This window comes from Gracilinanus agilis, chromosome 1, assembly GCF_016433145.1.
Source record: "Gracilinanus agilis isolate LMUSP501 chromosome 1, AgileGrace, whole genome shotgun sequence".
Lineage (NCBI taxonomy): Eukaryota > Metazoa > Chordata > Mammalia > Didelphimorphia > Didelphidae > Gracilinanus > Gracilinanus agilis.
This window is the reverse complement of record NC_058130.1, coordinates 131660974-131682035: the sequence shown is the minus strand read 5'-3', so window position 1 is coordinate 131682035 and position 21062 is coordinate 131660974. Positions and strand designations below refer to the sequence as shown.

Below are 21062 nucleotides of genomic sequence, written 5' to 3'. Positions count from 1 at the left end.
TTTCGGCTGTGAGAGCCATAAACACCACATTTTTTAAAATGTAATTTCGTGAGAGCCGTACAGTGCTCACAGTGCGCGCTCCTGTAACAGCGCCTGAAAAAAATTGACTTTATGGCTCCTGCAGAAAGAGCCATATCTGGCCCTTAAAAGAGCCAGATATGGCTCTAGAGCCAAAGGTTGCAGACCCCTGTGCTGGTAGATAGGAAACAGATAGCTTGATAAAGGAGAAAAAGGTTTGACAAACAAGGTGTGGAAGTAAAGGGATGGGTGAAAAGGGCAGGAAGGTATGAAGGTGGATCCATTTAGGATTGGATAATATGAATGAGTAGTCTACTCAAGCAGCAGGATTGTGTGACTTCCTTCAGGAGTACTCAACAGTGCTCTTCAGTGGAAGAGAAGTCAGATAGTGGTGTAATGTGGGGCTGGAGTTTGGAAAGGATCAGTGGTTAGAGGACAATGGGACAAGAGATTTGATGATAGAAGACTTTGTAAAATTGAACAGTTTAACTATAGCACTAAGACTTCAAAGGGAGGAAAATGAGGTCGAAGCTGGGCTACAAATGGGTTGAGAATAAAGGGATGGTAGAATAGTTGAAGGCTGCATGCAAATAATAGTTTTAGGAGAGACTGGGCAAATGCAAAGACAAGAGGTTATGGTCAGATAGACATTTAAAAGGCCACAATCCTGCTTGAACCCACTTAATCTTTTTAGCATTTTTTCCTTTTATCTTCTCCATATATTATATATTCTAGCCAAACTGGACTCAAGAATCAACATGGTTGTTCCGAGAATTCAAAATGCTACTTCCATGCTTTTAAACCACCTGTCTTCAGGACTTAGCTCAGATGTCACTTTCTTCCAATCTAAATTATCTTGTATTTCCTTGTTGTCCCTGTTGCATCCCTCCCAGAGAATGTAGGCTCTTTGAGAGCAAAGATTTTTTTTTCATTTTTGACTTTTTATAAACAATATACAGCCCGCTTGAATATAGTGGGCATTAAATATTTGTTGAATTAAATGGACTTCAATAAAAATTCATAAAGACTTCATGGGTAAAAGTGAAAACTGGGAACAACTTTTACGTCCAATAATTTGGTAAGTGGCTGAAAAAATTTGCCAAATCGTAATAGAATATTATCGTGTCATAAAAAATGATGAATATGAAGAATGCAAAGAAATATGGATAAATTTTTTTGAAATGATGTGAAGAAAAGTAGATTCAGAGCTACCACCTATATGTATGATGTCTAGATAATAGAATAAAAGCAGCAAAACTGTATATGAATATAAACAGAAACATATTGGAAGAGAACAGAGAAAAGATGTTATTTTTGTAAAATTTATCAAAATGTAAATAGCATGGAGCTTGTTTTTAAGTATGATTTTATTCCTAAATTAGTCTATTTATTTGATTGTTAATTTTCATTGGGATTTTTCCTAATATATATCACAACAATTTTAATTACATGAAATACTCATAAATATTATTTAAATCTTTTCTAGTCATGCTCATTTCATGAAATTGACATTTTGTCTACAATTTATTTTAAAATAGGTTTTTATTATACTTACAAGACTACAAAATATATAGAATTTTAATATGGTGAAGATAATGCTACTAAGGGAAATGTCACCACTTCCTAAATTAAAAAGAACTTGAATTTGAACCATCATGGCTCACTAACTTAATAGCTTTTGCATTTACTACTGTTCATACATTCAATAATGAATGTGTGTGGTTGGTAAAGTGAAAACAGAGCTGGATATGGAATCAGAAGACCTAAATTCAAATGGATCTGCCACTTACTATGTCTGTGACCTTGGGTACCTCTGGGTTTCAGTTTCTTCAACTCAAAAATAAAGGTTTGGATAGAAGGATCCTTCTGGCTCTAAACTATAATTGTATGGTCCTACAGAAAGTACTTGAAAAATACTTGATAACTGGTAAAACAAGAATTTGGCAAGGACCTCCTGTGTGCCAGTTATGGTTCTAAGAGCTAAGGATACAGAGACTAGAATGAAACAGTCTCTTCTCTCAAGAAGATTAAGATCTACTGGGAAGAAATGATACCTATAGAAAAGTAAACATAAATTATCTATTCTGAATAGAAAACAAAGTGGTTTCCTAAGGGGAGACTAGTGACAGAAGGATCAGGATGGTGTTATAAAAAGTAAGTAAGTAATCTGAGTGGGTCTCAAGGCAATTTGGGTGTGAGGAAGGATAAAGGGGATACAGGTGATTGATTATAAGGTGATTGGAGGAGGAAAGAAGGTACGGGAAGGTATATAAGAGATAAGGGAAATGGGGTATGTAGGAGAGGGCAGCTCAAACAGGTTTATTCACGAAGGCTAGAGACAGAGGATATTGGGGAAGATAGGCTGAACCCTTCCAGGCAAAAAAAGATATCTCTATAGGTACAAAGGAGTTGGGTCAGTCAGAAATGTTTTAACTCTGGCTGGAGTGCTTCTCTAGTCAGTTTCCAAAGTTCCTTGAGGGAGGAGTTGAAGGGGCTCCTCTCTGCCAGTGAAACTGTTAGTAGGAGGAAGTTTCAGTAACCACTTCCTGCCAAGATGGATACCCGCAGTTCCCTCAAGAAGACAAAAGAAAATGATTCCTTCCCTTTTAGCCCTTGTCTTAATTTTTGACACAATGATTCACCAGAGGATTTGAATAGGTAACAAGGGGATTTATTAATACCAGGGTCAGTCAGAAGGGGAGAGGGGTTCAGGCTTTTCTAACTGCTGCTAGGGAGAGGGGTGATGGTAGGGGATCAGTTGCAGGAGAGTTTTAGACTGAGAAAGAGCTTGCTCTCTCAGTCAGGAAGATTTAATTGCCTTTTAAGTAAAGTCCTTATCAAATCACTAAAACTAGGGGTAACTTATTTAGGATACTCTACTTGACTATAGAAACTAAATCTACAATGTCCAATCACCCAGCCCTCCCTTCCACCCAGGACCCACAGGGGAAGGGGAGGGATATGGATGGAGAGATCAGGGAGAGGTCCAGAGAAATGAGATAAGTTAAATTTCCCCAAGACAAGGGAATGGTCTAAGCAATTAGGCCAAAGCCAAGCTGAAAGGCCGAACCTAACAGGCTAAGCTAAAGCAAAAGCCTCCAGCCACAGCAAAAGCCAGAAGGCAAAAGCCCCGTCACTTGGAACTTCACCTCTATTTATAGCTTCAAGTCTTAACTGACTTTCTGAAGATTCTAAGATGTTTAACTGACTTTTTATCACTGTTAGAAATTACAGAAGCAAAAAGTTTCTGTTAGCCACCTTGCATTACGATGAGCCCCCTAGAAGAGGTGGCCCTCAAAATTAGCTTTGTGCAATGCATTACAAAAGTACAAAGATAATTCTGAGGAAAAATTATGACCTGCCAATGGCGAAGGGTGGCCATGGGAGCTCGATGTGACATTCATAAAATGAGATGGTAATCTGGAAAGTCAAAAGTATTATATGTAGGAAGTTTAAAATTCCTCTCACTAGACAAAGGCTTTCTTTGTGTCATTATCAGAGTTAGAACTAGGCTCTTGATGTAACCATAATACCTAAACATTAAAGAACTCTAAAAATGTAAGTTACTCTCGCTATGATGTGTAAGTTACTTTTACTACCTAGCCTGGTAATTAGTCTCATGCCATGACAGAATCATACCTGGGAAAAATCAATAGGAAAATCCTTTGTTTTGATGTCCACATTCTGATTTTTTTCAAAGTCCTCAGCAAAGTCAGGAGGGGGGTCAAGATAGAGTCGAGGTCCAGCTTCAGTTCTAATTTGTACAGACTTCTATAAATGAAAATTGAAAAAAAGATTTCAGCTAAACAGTAAAATTTTTTTTATCATACTGCAGATTGTGGGAAAGGGACAAATATTTTGCATGGTAGTCATATTCTAGCTGCCTTTTATTGAATAGAGTTAGTTCTATTTTAACAACAAGACTTGAACTATGGAATAAAAAGGCACACAGTAAAATCCTAGTAACTAGGTCCATCTCAAAGAGCAAAGCTGTCTTTGAGTGCTTATCCTCTTTACTGGATGAACTATAAACAATTTTTTTAATCATTACCTTCTGTCTTGGAACCAATATAGCAGAAGAGTGGTAAGGGCTATGCAATTAGGGTTAAGTGACCTGCCCAGGGTCACCCAGCTAGGAAGTGTCAGAGGTCATATTTGAACCTAGAAGCTCCCATATCTATGCCTAGATCTCTATGAATTTAACAACTTAGCTGCGCCTTATGACCAGTTTATAAAGCTCAAATGCAGAATCATAGAATGTTCAGAATAGGTAGAACCAAGATGGCGGAACAGAAGAAGCATTCAGATAAGTCATCCTAATATTACCTTCCAAACACTTTAAAATAATATCTCAGATCAAGTTCTGGAGTGGTAAAGCACACAAAAGGTCTAGGTGAGATATTATTTCATCCCAAGAGAAGTTAGGTTGGAAAGAAAGATCTATGATATAGAGGTATAGGCTAACCTGAAACCTATGTGGATATAAGACCAGTGGTAGGACTAGTTAGTGTCAACAGAAGCAACAGCAATTTGAGGAGCACTCAAACCAGAGATAGTAAAGGGATCTGACAACTTGTCAGAAAGAGATTATAAGAGCCCTCTGTATTAGCATGGAATATAGAACCTGATGCTATTTGGTTTGTACTCACTTATAGGTCAAAGTTCAAGGGTAAAAAAAGAGCACTTTTGTCACAAGGGAGTAGGGATCATAAAGAGCAGTAATCGTTGAAATCTCAAGGGATTGGGGCCCTGCCTGGGTAAGGACCAGAGTACAGACCAACAGAACAGTGAATATACCACTCCCCAGATCAAACTACCTTGGAGGCAATGAAAACTTCTAAACCATTAGAACTAGCTCTGAAAACAGCAACATGAAAAATCTTGATGATTGGGACTATCTCTTACATCCAACTCCACTCCCACAACAGGAACAAAGCCAAATTTAACATAAAGTTCAAAGTCAAGAAATAGGCATTAATATGTTAAAAATGAACAATGAACAAAGAACCTAACTATAAAAAGAACCTAACTATAAAAATGGACGACAAAGAAGATTAAGACACAAATTCAAAAGAAGACACTGAAGACAGAACCCCTACAAGCAAAGCCTCAAAGGGGAAAAAAAAGGGAAATTGAGTGATAGAAGGAGAATTGGGTAAAAACTAAGAGTGATGCAAGATAATAATGAAAAAAATAATTAACAGCTTGGAAAAAGAGGCAAAAAAATTCCTAAAGAAAATGTCCCTCTGGCCTCAGACACTTCCCAGCTGTGTGACCCTGGGCAAGTCACTTGACCCCCATTGCCCACCCTTACCACTCTTCCACCTATGAGCCAATACATAGAAGTTAAGGGTTTAAAAAAAAAAAAGAAAATGTCATCCTTTTTTAAAATTATTTTTTAAATTTAGCATATTTTCCCATGGTTACATGATTCATATTCTCTCCCTCTCTCCCAACCCCATCCCCTGCCCGTAGCCAATGCGCAATTCCACTGGGTTTTACGTGTATCATTGATCAAGACCTATTTCCATATTGTTGATAGTTGCACTAGGGTGATTATTTAGCATCTACATCCCCAATAATATCCCCATCAACCCATGTGTTCAAGCAGTTGTTTTTCTTCTGTGTTTCTACTCCCACACTTCTTCCTCTGAATGTGGATAGCTAAGAAAATGTCATCCTAAAGAAGATAACATCCTAAAAAACAGAATTGGCTAAATGGAAAAGAGGTACAATACTTTACTCATGAAAATAACTCTTTAAAAAGCAGAATTTGCCAAAGAGAAAAAGAAGTTCAAATGCTCACTAAAGAAAATAATTGATTACAAATTAGGATTGGGGAAGTAGAAGCTAATTACTTCATGAAACATCAAGAAAAAATAAAACAAGTCAAAAGGCAAACAAGTCAAAATAATGAAAAAAAAATTATGAAACAGAACTATTTTATCAGAAATACAGCTGACCTAGAAAATCAATCAAGGAGAGATAATTTTAAAATTATTAGACTACCTGAAAATCATGATTAAAAAAAGAGCCTAGACATCATATTTAAAGAAAATATTGAAAAAATTTCCATATGAAGAGTGTATTAGAGCTCTTAGAAAAAGAGAAAATACTTCAATTAGTGAGAAAGAAATCATTCAAATATTCTGGAACCATAATAAGGATCATACAAGATTTAGCAGCTATCATTTTAAAGGAACAAAGGGTAGAAACCATGATCTCAAACAAAGCAAAAGCAAAAATAGATCACATTAAAAGAGATAAGGAAAATCACATCTTGCTAAAAGGTACCACAGACAATGAAGAAATATCAAAACCAAACAAGTACCAAATGCCATAACATTCAAATTCTTAAAGGAAAAGGTAAATGAATTAGAAGAGGAAATAGACAATAAAACTATACCAGTGAGAGACTTCAACTTTCCCCTATCAGAGCTATATAAGTCTAACCATAAAATAAATAATTAAAATATTAAGGAGATGAATATAATCTCAGAAAACAAACTAAGACTTGTGAGATGCAGTCAAAGAAGTTAGTGGGAAAATTGTATATCTCTAAGTATGGACATCAACAAAAGAAAGAGTAAATCTGTAAATTGGACATGTAACTAAAAAACTAGAAAAAGAACAAATTTAGAATCCCCAATTAAATATCAAAATGGAAATATTGAAAATAAAAGATTACTAAAATTGAAAAGTAAAAAAATTGAATTAATAAAACTAAGAACCAGTTTCATGAAAAATAAACAATAAAATAGATTTCTAAAAAGAAAGAAAACCAAATTCCCATAACAAAAATGGAAAGGGTGAATGTACCACCAATAAAGATGAAATTAAAGCAATTATTAGGAGCTTTTTGCCCAATTATATGGCAATACAACTGACAATATAAGTGAAATTCACAAAAATAAAATTTACGCAAATTATCAGAAGAGGAAACAGGATACTCAAATAACCCTATCTTAAAAAAGGAAATTGAAAAAAGCCATAAATTAGCTCTCTAAGAAAAAAATTCTAAAGATCAGATGCATTTACAAGTGAATTCTATCAAACATTTAAGGAACAATTAATCCCAATTCTACATGAAAAAAAAAACAGTCAAAGAAGAAGTCCTTTCCTTTATGAAATAAATATGGTTTTGAAACCTAAACTAGGGAAAGTAAATAAAATAAAATTATGGACCAATTTCCTTAATGAATATTGATGCAAAAATTTTCAATAAAATATTAGCAAGGGGATTATAGCAATATATCACGAAGATCATACACTATTACCAGATGGGATTTATACCAGGAAAGCAGGGATGGATCAATAGTAGGAAAATTATGAGCATAGCTGACTATATCAATGCCAAAAAATACAAAAATCATATGACCATATCAATAGATGCAGAAAAAGCTTTTTGACAAAATGGAAAATTAATTCCTATTTAAAACACTAGAAAACACAGGAATCAATGGGATCTTCCTTAAAATAATAAACGATTCTGTCTAAATCCAAGAGCAAGTATTAACTATAATGGGGATAAACTTGAAGCCTTCCCAATAGATCAGGGTTGAAGCAAGGATAGTCATTAATATCACTACTATTCAATATTGTATTACAAATACTAGCTATATCAATAAGGCAAGTAAAATAAATTGGAAGAATAAAAATAGCCAGTGAAGAAACGAAACTATCAATTAACTTCAGAAAAGTTATTTTATTTTTTAAAGGACTAGAAAAAACAATAAATTTCATCTGGAAGAACAAAAGGCAGAGAATATCAAGGGAATCAATTTTTTAAAATGTGAAAGAAGGCAGCCTAGCAGAACCAGATTTCAAACTATACTACAACATGTTAATCATGAAAACCATCTGTTACTGGCTATGAAATGCAGTGGTGGATCAATGGAATAGATTACACAAAACTAAATGACCACAATAATCAAGTGTTCGATAAAACAAAAGATCCAGGCTTTGGGGATAACACAATTTGACAAAAGTTGCTAGGAAAACTGGAAAGCAGTTAGGAAGAAATCAGGCACAGACCAACATCTTGCAACATATACCAAGAAAAGATCAAAAGAATAAATGATTTAGATATGAAGGGTTAGACTACTGTAATACAGGGAATATGATGCTTCTAATGAAGGCTTGTATTTGAGGGCACTGGGTGGTCTCAGTTAAGTCTTTGAGGCAAAGAGGCTATCTTTTTAGTACAGGATGTTTGGGTCAGCCGGAGGTTGTGTGAGCTTGGCTGAAAGATCTTATTCAGCCTTCCTGCTATCTCTAGAGCTCCCTTGAAGGGAGGAGTAAAGAGCCCCTCCCTTCTGGAGAGAAACTCCTAGCCTACAGGAAGTGAAAGCTGGGTTCACTTAATGATCAAGATGGATGCCTGGTTTAGCCCTCAAGAAATAAAGGAAAGTTATTCTTTCCCTCTTCAGCCTTTGCCCTAGTTGTTGGTATAATGAATCACCAGAAGTTCTTTGAATAAATGCCAAAAGGGGGTTATTAAAGCCAAGGGTAAGCTGAGGGAGGAGGGTTAGGGTCTGGAACTGTTGCTAGGTTGAAGTTAGTGATGGGGGGAGGGTCACAGAAGGTAGAAGTCAGGCTGAGGGAAACCAGCCCTCAGCCAGGGATAAATTTCACTGCTCTGATGTGATAAGGTCTAGCAGATTACTCAATGAGGTGATGTGGTTTAAGGTTGTCCCTGCCTGTCTATAGAAGCTAGTTCCCAAGATCTCCACCCACCAAAATTCCCTCCTCCCAGGGCCCAATGGGGAGATCCAGGAGATAGCAGGATGTAAAGGGAGAGGTCAAGGGAAATCAGCCAAAAACCCCAAAGGCCAAAAGCCAAAAACCAAAAGCCAAAAAGCCCTTCAGTTGATACTCCAGGGATATTTATAGACCCAGGCTCCAATGGTTTTGCCATGAGACCAGAACTCTGGCTGGGTCAACATTCTATTCCCCCCAACTGCCAGGATTGCCTCAGGTGGATTTGTAAGTGCCAGAGATTCTTGCAGCAATCCTGCATTACACTATTTTGAAGTCTTTGAAGTTCCTTCCAAATCTCAGATTTTACATTAGCTTGTTGTTAGACCTAAAACAGCCAAATCATTCAGAAAATGTTTGTCCATAAAACTGATAAGAGTACAGGAGGAAATGAAATAGAACAGATTCCTTTAGCACAAATTTGGGGATGTGTTTTTGTCACTTATTACAATAAACTATCACGTTTAGATGCTAGCACCTCAATACTTGATAGGTTATTTGGAGAGGAAGTGGGACTCAAGAAAATGCAGTCAGGGAAGAAGAGTAAACTTGCCTAAATATATAGAAAAGAAATTTGTGCTGGAGACAATGCAATTTTTTAGGCACTCAGGGATCGATTTTCAAGAGACTCCAAAATGGGGAAGATTCCAAAAGAATGGAAAAATAATCATCAATACTATAATATCAGTAACTACTAACTCATATGCAGATTATCTCCAATCTATAAAAGCTTTGTGAGAATGTTCTATGCAAATATCCTTAATGAGAACATAGGTAGGGAAAATGCTAGTTTTCTCAGAAAATTTTCTACCATAGATTGCATATTCAAAGCTATACAAATGTACAGAGAAAACAAGATCCCACTGAGTTCATTGTTGATTATAAAAAGCATTTGATTTGACAAAGCAAAATGTAATAGGTTTTTCCCACATATATGGTAAAATCATTCAAAATTCATTGATAAATACAGAGACAACTATTCAACATTTCTACATTTCTCTATCAATATTAAGTGAGAGTTAAAACAGGAAAATATATACTTGTCAAAAGTAAGCATGGCTGTTTATTACTGTCATGGAGGAGGTACTAGGGTAGGTGGCAAGATGTCATATACATGGTAGAGTTGTCTAAATACTTCTATTTGTATATGATTATGTGATGACTTTATCAAGCTCCAGAATATTTCAGGGCATTCTCTTCCTGATCATTTCCAAACCAGCACTCTATCACAATTTCCTCCTCTCCCTCTCATCATAAGGATGGACTTCCCCTAGAACCACCTTGGACTCTCTTGGTGATAATCTGCCTTAACTTGAAGATAAGGGTCTATCTTGAAGAAACAGGCCTCCATGTCACTAACTGGCCATTTCCAAACCACATCAATCCATGTGTACTCCTTGTATTTTCTCTTCTTTTATTAGAATGTACACTGCTTGACTTGTTTCTTATACTCATATCTCAAGTGCTTAGTATGGTGGCTGACACGTAGTAAGCACTTAATCAAAATTTATTCATTCTTTCATATATATGGTCTCTCAAAAGAACATTATTTAATAATTCACACAGGAAAAACCAAATGGATGATAAATACCTATTGCTTAGATTATGAATGCAATTACATCAATGTCTATTTTAAACAGATGCTACAGACAATGAGCTAAGCTCATTATTATCAGAAGATAACAATAGGCTGGAAATGAGGTAGTTGACATTTGAAAAACTGTGCTATGCTTTCAATGACTATAAACTGCTCCCTACTGCAACAATCCATTGTTTTAATTATAAGTACTCCTGAATATAACCTGTAAATAAGAATACCACAACCTCTGGAAAATCAAACCTACGTATAACTCAAAAAGCAATGGAAGGATGAATAGAAGATGTATGAGGCAGCAAAGTATTAACAATGACCTGCACCAGAGAAGGTATATACTTCTAATATCCATGACAAATACAAACAAAAAGGAGGAAGATTGATCATGTAATATTAGTTGTAAGAAATGGATGGTGTTATACCACTATCTATAAAATAAGAAGAGGCTTAGAAGAAAGCCTCTAGCACATTGGATAGATCCTCAAAGAGGAAACAAATGGAAAGAACTAAGAGGGACCACACGCAAGATAGTGGTGTATAGTAGAAGATCAAAGGATTAGAATCAAGGAAACTTGGTTCAAATCCTGCCTCCTTCATTTACTATTTAAATAACTGTGAGAAAATCACTTAACCTCTCTCAACCCTCAGCTTCCTCATCCACAAAAGGAGATATCTGGACTAGCTGACTGTTAAGTTCTAGCTCTAAACCTTTGAAGTTATGATCTTATAGTTACTAGTGTATCCACTAAAGAGAACAGGCCATTTTGATGAGATCTTTGATTAATTGGTAATAAAAATAATAGCTGGAATTTATGTAGTATTTTAAAGTTTGCAAACTGTTTTGCATACATTGTTCCATATGATTCTCACAACAACTCTGTGAGGTATTAACAGACAAAAGAAATGAAGTGACCTACTCAAGTACAGAGAGCATGGGATAAGCACTCAGGAGACCAAAATTCCAGTGTTACTTGTCCACTGAATTATCTTTCTGACCTAGAACACAGTATTTTCCCACTTTGGGCCCAAGTCTCTCCAACCTAAAGGCGATGATCTCTAATGTTCTTTATCTATCACTGTACTATATGAGAAGTATGGTAGGAAAGTATGCTAAAATAGAAGAGGTCGTTTGTTATTCTCCAGGTTCTACCACATAAGGTCGTGTGACCCTAGGCAAGATGTATAATTTCTCTGAGCCTTAGTTTCTTTATCTGCAAGTTGGGGATAATAATATTTAGAATATGTCAATCACACAGTTGTTATAAGGCATAAATCAAATGAGATGACACAAGTGAAATCATCTTAAAAAATTGCTATAACCTCTAAGGTCTGATTATCTATTAAGAGCCTCTGTGGAAATAATGTAATAATAATGAAATAATGTAAAAGGCCCTGGAGATTATGGAGGAGGGATTATAAAAAAGAAATAGAAGACAAAATCTCTGACCTCAAGGAATTAAATAAACACATGTATCTAAAGATCATTTTTGGAGCAATACCTCATAAACACATTGACAAATAGAGATAGTTAATACAGTGCTACAAAAGGGACCAAGTTCATATAAGTGAGAAAAATCAGACTGCACTGCACTTGCATATAAATATTATCTTAAAACACTAGCTGTGTAACTTTTGGGCAAGTTTCTTAACTTCTGCCAGCTTCAGTTTCTTTTCTTGTAAAATGAGGGATTTCAACTCAGGCATGTCTGAGATCCCTCCTAGATCGAAATCTATGGTCCTATGTCCCAGAACACTGTCTGATTTAAAAAAAATAACTGTCTAATATTCTGTCCTCCTGTCTTATGGAAAGTTATAAATGCCTGATCTCTATGTGCTACTTCATAAACCTTCATTAGTAAAGACAGATTGCTTTGATGTGATGAAAATAATAAAGGACAGTTAAGGAACCTGGGTTTAGGTTTTGCTCTGCTATCTACTTATTTTATAATAAAAGGCAAGTCATTGCAGTTCTAAGACTCAGTTTCCTCAGCTGTAAAATGGGACTGATACTATCAGAACAATCAACCCTACTGATTAGAACAAATTATCTTAAGAGTTGGGAATATGAATAAAAAGAGAAAGATTAAAATCCTTTTCTCAATTTAACTTGTGAGATTGCCTCTTTGGAAAGTACATGATCAGTACAGTTTAGCCTGTTGGAAACTGAAGAGGCATTATAGAGAAAGCAAAGTAATACTTAATAAGTAGGGTGAACTTTCTTTAGAGACCTTCAGTAAAGCCCACCCTGCAATAAATTGTTGAAAGGTTAGTCCTTTCACTACCAATTTAAGGCTAACATCTGATGATGTTCATCAAACCTGACAGAGTTTTGGTAAATGACTGCATTGCTTATTAGTCTGCTGTCCACCCAAGTATTACAAGGCTATAGCAACCATAAATCTTAATCAACTGACAGCAAGACTCTAACACATAGACATGATGCAAAGAAAGCGTCAAGTGCATGAGTGCATATATAACCAGCTACAACATCTCTGCAGTATTAGGAGTCTGACAGATCTAAAGCCTAACCACATCTTGTCTGGGATTAGGCATCTTGATCTTTATGTCTGCATCAAGAAAACAGGAAATGAACCATGTGTAGATGTTGGGAACTGAGATACCATGGGAAGAAGCTGCAAAAGCCTGATCTTAAATGAAAATTTCTTGAAATTAGGTTCAAACTTTTGCTGTAAACCTCCAGTCATAGTCTAGGGCTCAAATACAGTTCATAATTATAGAATGAAAGACTTATGGCCTAATTACTAAAAAAAATCATTTTTAGGTTTGTAACACAGTCCATACTCATCATCACACGAATTATTTAGGGATTCAAATGCACTGACCTACCACAAAGAAAGAGTTTATTTGTGTTTCTATAAAGTCAAAACTATTTAAAGTACTAGTTTCATCTGCTCTCCCTCAGGCACCCATTTATGTTTTAGGTAAGGTCCTGGGGAAATCAGAGCAGCAAAGAGCAGGTAAATGACAGACATGACAACACAAAACACAAGCATTTACTCACTGCTAACTGTGTATAATAAGGAAGGCACTAGACACTGGGGATACAAAGACAAAATAAACACCCTTGAGAAGCTTACATTCTACAGGGAATAGGGATATAGTATATACACAGATATATAACCTGAGGAGGAAGAGAATGCTGACAAGAGTGCTCAGAAGGGGCTTCCTGTAGAAGGTGATACATGAGCTGAGCCTTGAATGAAGCTAAGCGTTCTAAGAAGCTGAGGTGTGGAGGGATGGTCTATATAGTAAATGGCACAGAGACAAAAGATTAAATCCCAAATTTAGGGAACAGCAAATAGACCAATTTGGTTGTAGCATAAAGTACACGAAGAGGAATAATGCATAATTAAGCTGGAAAGGTAGGCAAAAGCCAGATTTCGAAAGGTTTTAAATAACAAACTAAGAAGTTTCTATTTATCTTAGAGGCAACAGAAAGTCCCTGATGATTCTTGCATAGAATAATAAAATGGTCAGATGTGCATTTTAGGAATATTACTTTGGCATCCATGTGGAGAATGAATTGAAGAGGGCAGAGACCAATTAGAAGCAGGGAAACCAATTAGAAGGCCGTAGTCTAGGAAAAAGAAGATGAAGGCCTGAATCAGGACCCAAATTTGTAAAATAAGCACAAATTTCCACTGTCATAGGAAAAATTTCCCATATTCATGATAACATACATGTAATTCCTAAGGGGTGTCAATAAGATATGAGCAAAGCACACTGAACTCAATGTCAGGAATCCTAGGCTCTAATCTTTATTCTGCTGCTTTTGGGCAGGTCACCTCCATCTTGGCACTCTCATTTTCTTATCTGGAGAATGAAAGGCTTGGACTAGATGTTCTTTAGGGTTTCTTGTACCTCTTAACATTTTAAGGTTTAGGTCCTAAAAGCTCTTCTATCTGTGACATTCTATTATTTTGTTATCTACCAATAAAAGTCAGGCAACATTTAAACACCAATGGGGCATTCTGAAGGACAGATGGGTTTATTGGGAAAGATAATTAGTTATCTTTCAGTTATGCTGAGCTGGATGTTTATGTGACATCTATGTGGAGATGTCCCAAAGGTGGTGTGAAATTGCAACTCAGAAGAGAAACTGGGAATAGATATATAAATGTGGGAGTCTTTCACATGGAGATAGCCACTGAACCTATCAGAACTTATGAGATCACCAAGAGACAAGGTAGAAAAAGAAGAGGGCCCTAGATGGAACCTTAAAGGACACACAAGGTTAAATGATGAGTCAAGGATGATGACCCAGAAAGGAAACTGAGAAGAGAGATAAAAAAAAGAGGAAAAAGAACAGTCAAATATTAATTGTCCAAGGTCTCAATACTTTCTCTTTACTGGCCTTATCCCCTCACTTTGAGATCACTTCCTCACCTGAAGGAGAACAAGCATCTATTCAACTTTGTATCTTTTTAATGAGATTTTCAAGCATAAGTTTCATATAAAAATACCAAGATCCCCAGTAAAAGCTGTAGGTTGGAAGGTATAATTAGGAGCCAAGCTTAGAGGAGTACATGATTAAACTCCTACTACACTTAGAATTTGACTGTACCACTATAATGAGTTTTAGTTTGGGGATCTGAAAAATACTAACAGTACACATTTATATCGCAATTTAGAGCCTTATAGAGTTCTTTATTCATAATAGCCTTCTAAGATAAGTATTCTATTTTTATCTCCAAATATCACCTCTTGGATTCTGAGCTAAGATCAAGTATAGTCTTTGCCTTGTATGTTCTACTAGAAGCTTTTCCTTGAGGACTTTTATCTTCTAATTTTATTCATTTTTTTTTCTTTTACATGAGATCTCCTCATGTTATTTCTAGATAATACAGATGAAGACATTAAACCTTAAAGAGTTAAAAGGGACCTTCCTAAAGCCACAGATGTCAGGTAAATGGCAGAAATGGGATTTGAGTTCAGGTTTCTGGCTCTAAAATTGTGGAAAATATACCACACTGTATATATGTTATTAGAAATATGATATTCTATTTCTAGATACTCTATTCAGAAAGATAAGAATAGTTCTAAATCAACAAGAGAATTTTGCTTTACTTTGGAGGCTTTCTGGTACCTCCTAGCCCCTTGGATGGCTGCTAGAGTTGGACACTCATGCTACCTCCTCCTGCAGCTCCAATTTAGATAAAGGTGTGCATGGACTCAAAGCAGGGAAAAATATGTCACAGGCATATTTGAAAAGTCAAAGAAGGAGATCTCTGATCTTTAGCTCATATGCCCTCTAGAATGGATAGGATCATTCCACAAAGTAGGCACATCACATCTTAGGGCTCATAGGCCTTTTCCAATACTCAGCAAAATCCTGCACTCATGACACTCCTATAACAACCAAGTTTCCTATTTGAAAGAAAATGTTTTTGATACATCATCACAGATTGTCTCCTACATTTCCAGACCTGATGCCATCCTTTGCGCTGAACTTTGCAAGGTGCTGTCCGTGAACCACGTCTTAGTGTTTCTTCTGTTTCTCTAAATAAAGGTCTTCTTCCAGAATCTGAAAAAAAATGAGATCTATTTAGTAAAGCTTGTATGTAGCTTGAGAGTTCCACATGCCATTGTTAAAACCAGTAGATACAATTCTAAGCTATTAATATCATTCATCTTTCCCTAAGGCTAAAAAAAAAGGAGAATTTTTGTTTAGCATTTTATATAGTATTTTTGTATAGCATTTTATATTGTACAGTATATCTCTTTTAATCTTTGTGACAATTCTATGGAGATAGGCAGAATTGGTATTAAGCTCACTTTTAGCTGAGAAAACTGATGCTCAGAGATATAAATTATTTATTTACTCAAGCTCACATGAATGGAAGAACTATGACTATAAGCTAAGCCTCCTGATTCTCATTCCAGTGTTCTTTTCATCATGCCAATGATCTCAAAGCCAAATTTCATGTATGTTTTAAGTTTATGGTGCTCATTTATGCCATCATCAGTTAAATACTGGTTGCTTTTCACAAAGACTTGTAAATGTATTACATATCTTTCTGTACAGAGACAGGAGATGGATAATACCCTGCAGTGGACTGTAGAGAAAGGAGAATTTGCAACCCCTACACCATTATATTATACCTTACTGCCTCTTCAAGTATGTGAGATAGTGAGAATATTTTTTGAGTGAGATGTGAGAAATATTTTTTCAATAATTTGAAAATAATTTATGTATGCATACAAAGACTGTGCTGTCTTCTTTCAAGGAATTTACAAGTTAAAATTTCATTACTTATCTTTATTTCTTGATCTTTTAATTACTATTTTTACTTATTCACAATCTTTATTCAAATTCTCTATATTGAATGTTTACAGAAAAAAGTACATCTGATAGAGCTTTCAGAAAGATGAAAGAGAATGGCTAAACCTGTCAAAATCCTAAGGGGAAGGAAAACCATTAGGAGTCTGTGAACTCTGGTTAAAAGAATATGCTTTCCTAGTCCTTAATCTAAAAGGACAAAAATATAACCATACCTATTTCTAACCCAACCTAAGGATATAAACTAATGGTGGCAGAATCTCTCACAAAACAGATATAGTGGGATATGAGCTTCTGGGTAGTTTCCCTGCTATTCTTAGATCCCAATCTTGTTTTGGTTCTGGGAAATAAAGCCACCCTTATAATTTCAACCCAAGAAATGGGTTTTGTCCAGGGCTAAGTATTAATTTGGAATGAACTAAGAAAGGAGGGTCAATTGATCAATTAATCAAATAAATCAACAAACATGTATTAAGTGCCTATTTTATGCCAGACATAGGTTAGGTGCTAGAGATACAAAGACAAAAATGAAATAATCCCTGACTTCAAATAGTTTATATTCTATCAGGGAAGACAAAATATACATTAAAGGGTTTATGCAAAATATATGTAAAATAATTCAAAGGGAATTTTTTAGAGGAAGTTACTAGAAGTTGGAGGGATCAGGTGAGACTTTTTGTATAAAGTAGAACTTAAGCTAAGTTTTAAAGGAAATTAGGGAGTTTAAGAGACAAAAGTGAGAAAATAGTACATTGTACATTGCCAGTGCAAAGGCTCAGAGATGGAAATGTTTGAAAAATAGCAAGATTGATTCGATTGGACCAGTAGGCCATGTGAAGGGCTAGAAAGACAGGTTGGATCCAGATTGAGAATGGCTTTAAATACTAGTCATAAGAATTTGCATTTGATCTCTAAGGCATGAAATTTATTGAGGGAGAGAGTTACATACATTTATGCTTTGGGAAAATTCACTTTGGCAGTTGTACAGTTTTATGAGAGATAGTCAAAGAAAAGTCTAGAAATCTTACAAATGAATTAGTCTAGGGTGAGTAGATCCTAGAAACCTTTGAATACAATGATCACATAGCACATGGCACATAGACTCCATCATAAAGATAAACATGTGTACTGGCAGAATCTTTTTATGTGAGGGTATGAACTCATGGATTCATCAGTCATACTAGCTGTTTCATTGGCATGTTTTTATTGGCCCTTTCTTCCCTCTAGGGCAGTGATTCCCAAAGTGGGCGCCACCGCCCCCTGGTGGGTGCTGCAGTGATCCAGGAAGACGGTGATAGCCACGGGTGCATTTATCTTTCCTATTAATCACTATTAAAATTTTTAAAAATTAATTTCCAAGGGTGCTAAGTGATTTTTTTCTGGAAAGGGGGCGGTAGGCCAAAAAAGTTTAGGAACCACTGCTCTAGGGAAAAGGGCCTGTTCTAAAATGACCATTTCAGGGAACCTTATCTAGACCTGTAAGGAAGTAGGATATCACTTATTCTCTGAGTCTCAGTTTTTTCATGAGTAAAATTAAAAAATAAAAATAATAAAAAATTTTTAAAAGCCATTCCTTTCTATCACCTAATAGGATCATTGTGGAAAATATGTTCTGCAAACCTTAAAATACTACAATAAAATGAGTTATGGTAACATGGCTCCTAACTTGAAAAGAAACTTCCAACTTACCATGTGCCCCTTCTGCATGTGAAGCACTTCTGGGGAAATCTGGAAGAATGGCCTTTCGTGGAGAGGTTTTTAGCTCTGAATTAGCTCCATTGACATAAACAGAAAATCCTTGTTCTAAGTGCTCTAGTCTTAGTTGCATGGGGTCCTTGGTTTTCAAATGTTTTAAAATCCTGGAAGAGAAATGATCATCAATAGCTGACATGGAGATTGCACAGTAGGGCTTATACGTCTATACAACTGCATCCAGTGATAGCAAGGATGCCAGTTCATAGGCTGAATGCTAACAACTATCTAAGTGAATGCAATTGTGGGGCCCAGCTGTTCTTATGCAAACATATTTATAAGAGGCCTATTTCCCACACAGGGTAACAGCAAGAGTGAGACTATTACTGACTACTTCAATAGCATTTTCTTCCATTCTAATTTTAATTTTAATACACATTATAAAAATGAACTCTCACACTTCTCACCCCAGGGTAACTGAGAGAAAGAGAAGGCTATTACATATATCAATGTCTCTCATACAAAAAATTGCTATTTCCAGTAGAGTTATTCTTTATTCTAATGTGGTAGAAAGATCAATGTATGACAAGACTTGCTTCCACACTGTGTATATGCACAGTCTCCCATTTGTTTTAGAGTTGCTGCCTGTGAGGCCCATTTTTATCTTTATGTCTAATCTAGTATTTTAATAAAGATTTGGACACTCAACCTCTTGATGTTTCTGTGAAATGGTCACTTTCCAATTCTTGCCACTTCACTGCTTTGAAGAGTGCACTGACATATTCCTCTGTTCACTTCCTAATGGCTTTCCTGCAGTGGACCAGTTGCAGGTATCCCTAAATTATGCATTTTGCCAGCCATTTAACTGAGGTGGAGAACCCGAAATGTGGAGTATAGTTCCTGGGTTGATACAGTGATTGGCAATTACTCCTTGATTTCATTACCAGACTATGTATTGCCATTTGATGAAATGTAGCTAATAAACTATGAGAATCTATGCAACCAATATTGGCAAAGAGCTCATAGAGGGCTTGGATCCTATTAAGGAATTAGAATATACTTTCTAGTAGCAAGTGAGGAAAATGGGCCACGAAGTGAAAAATGGCAGCAGCAGTGGTGGTTCAGTTGTTTTTTAGTTGTGTTCAACTCTTGTGACTCCATTTTGGGGTTTTCTTGGCAAAGATTCTAAAAAAGTTTGCCATTTCACTCTCTGGCTTATTTTAGAAATGAGGAAACTGAGGCAAACAGGAGTAAGTGGCTTACTCAAGTCATATAGCTAGTTAAGTGTCTGAGGCCAGATTTAACCTCATTAAGAGTAGCTTTTCTGATCCCAGGACTGGTGCAGTTCTATCCATTATACCACCTAGCTGCCCAAGATGAAAAATGGCCTGGATTAAACTGAGCCACATTTATATCATACTTAGCAAGAAAAAAATCACAACAATGATATTAATACCAATAATAATAAAAAAAGGACTTAAATAATACCTTAAGGTTTCCAAAATGCTTTATACATAATACTGTATGTCATCATTTATGCTCAAAATTATCCAGGGAGATAGATAGAATAATATTATTATCTCCATTTTTAAAGAAGAGGAGACAAGATCAGCGTGAGTAAGTGTCTCATCTAGGGCCACACAGATCATATCCAAGGCGGGATGCCAATTCAGGCACCTGCTTATTCCTAGTCTATCACTCTCTCCACTAAACCTCAATGCCTCTCCAGAGATGAAGTGTCCATGGTAATGGCATATATATTAGGCTCCCACAATGCTGCCCTATATTAATGTATTAAGTGAGGTTGAATAACAAAGTACAGATACTTGCTATTACCCAGGATAAAAAGGACAAGACACAGCTTAAGTCTATATGAGAAATGAAAAGTCCTATAGGAGACCTGAGCTTTTAAAGAAGTATAAAAAGGCACAGTGATGGAAGAGGGGTATAGATGGAAATGCCTCATGAGGTTTGAATATACTTCTGCTACTTAGCATAGCTAGGGCTAGCCTTACATCAATACTTCCATCTGGGACTGTTGTAGCCAGGGTATATAAGGAGAACATATAGAGTGACTACAGCTGCTCTGATTTGGAAAACGCTATTTACTATTGGTAGGTCTACAAAGAAATTGTGCAAACATAAAGTGGGGAACCAAGTGTGGCTTGTAACGTATGGCTAGGCAGAATGGCTATAGGAAGGGATATGGGGAAGTTATTGAGTTCTTATTCATGCCAGGCATTGGGCTAAGTGCTTTACAGATATGATCTCATTAGATATGGTGGGGAGAACTCTAAAGAATGCCCCATGCATGCATGTTTATGTGTCTTCCCATATCTGGCTCCTAGACGTAGCACTGGAAAGGATCTTGGAGGTCATTTAGTCTAACTTCTTCACTTTACAGATGAGAAAAGTGAGGCATAGACATGTTAGGTGTCAAGTAGAAGAAGAATTACACTTGTTTTGTTTGGTACCATAGAGAAGTACCAGGAGAAATGAGTGAAAGGTTCAAAGAGGTAGATCTAAGTTTTATTTAAGGAAAAACTTTCTGACAATTAGCACTGTCCAAAAGCAGAACAGGCTTCTTGTGAGGTCATAGGTTCCCCCACAAATGAAGTCTTCAAGCAGAAGATGAGTGACAACTTGTTGAAAATGGTAGGGGGACTCCTTTAAGGTCCTTAAATATCCCAAGGTCTCTTC

General features: G+C 36.1%; 1 protein-coding gene across 1 annotated transcript in view; it reads right to left on the bottom strand.

Moving 5' to 3' along the window:
* The window catches only part of LOC123248525 (katanin interacting protein), a 148325-nt gene that overhangs the window by 67575 nt on the left and 59688 nt on the right, over window positions 1-21062 (bottom strand). The window contains exons 7-9 of the mRNA XM_044677331.1: window positions 18360-18529; window positions 15817-15914; window positions 3658-3789 (exon numbers count right to left, since the gene is read on the bottom strand). Coding sequence (XP_044533266.1) covers window positions 3658-3789; window positions 15817-15914; window positions 18360-18529 — 400 coding nt within the window. The remainder of the gene's footprint in view (window positions 1-3657; window positions 3790-15816; window positions 15915-18359; window positions 18530-21062) is intronic.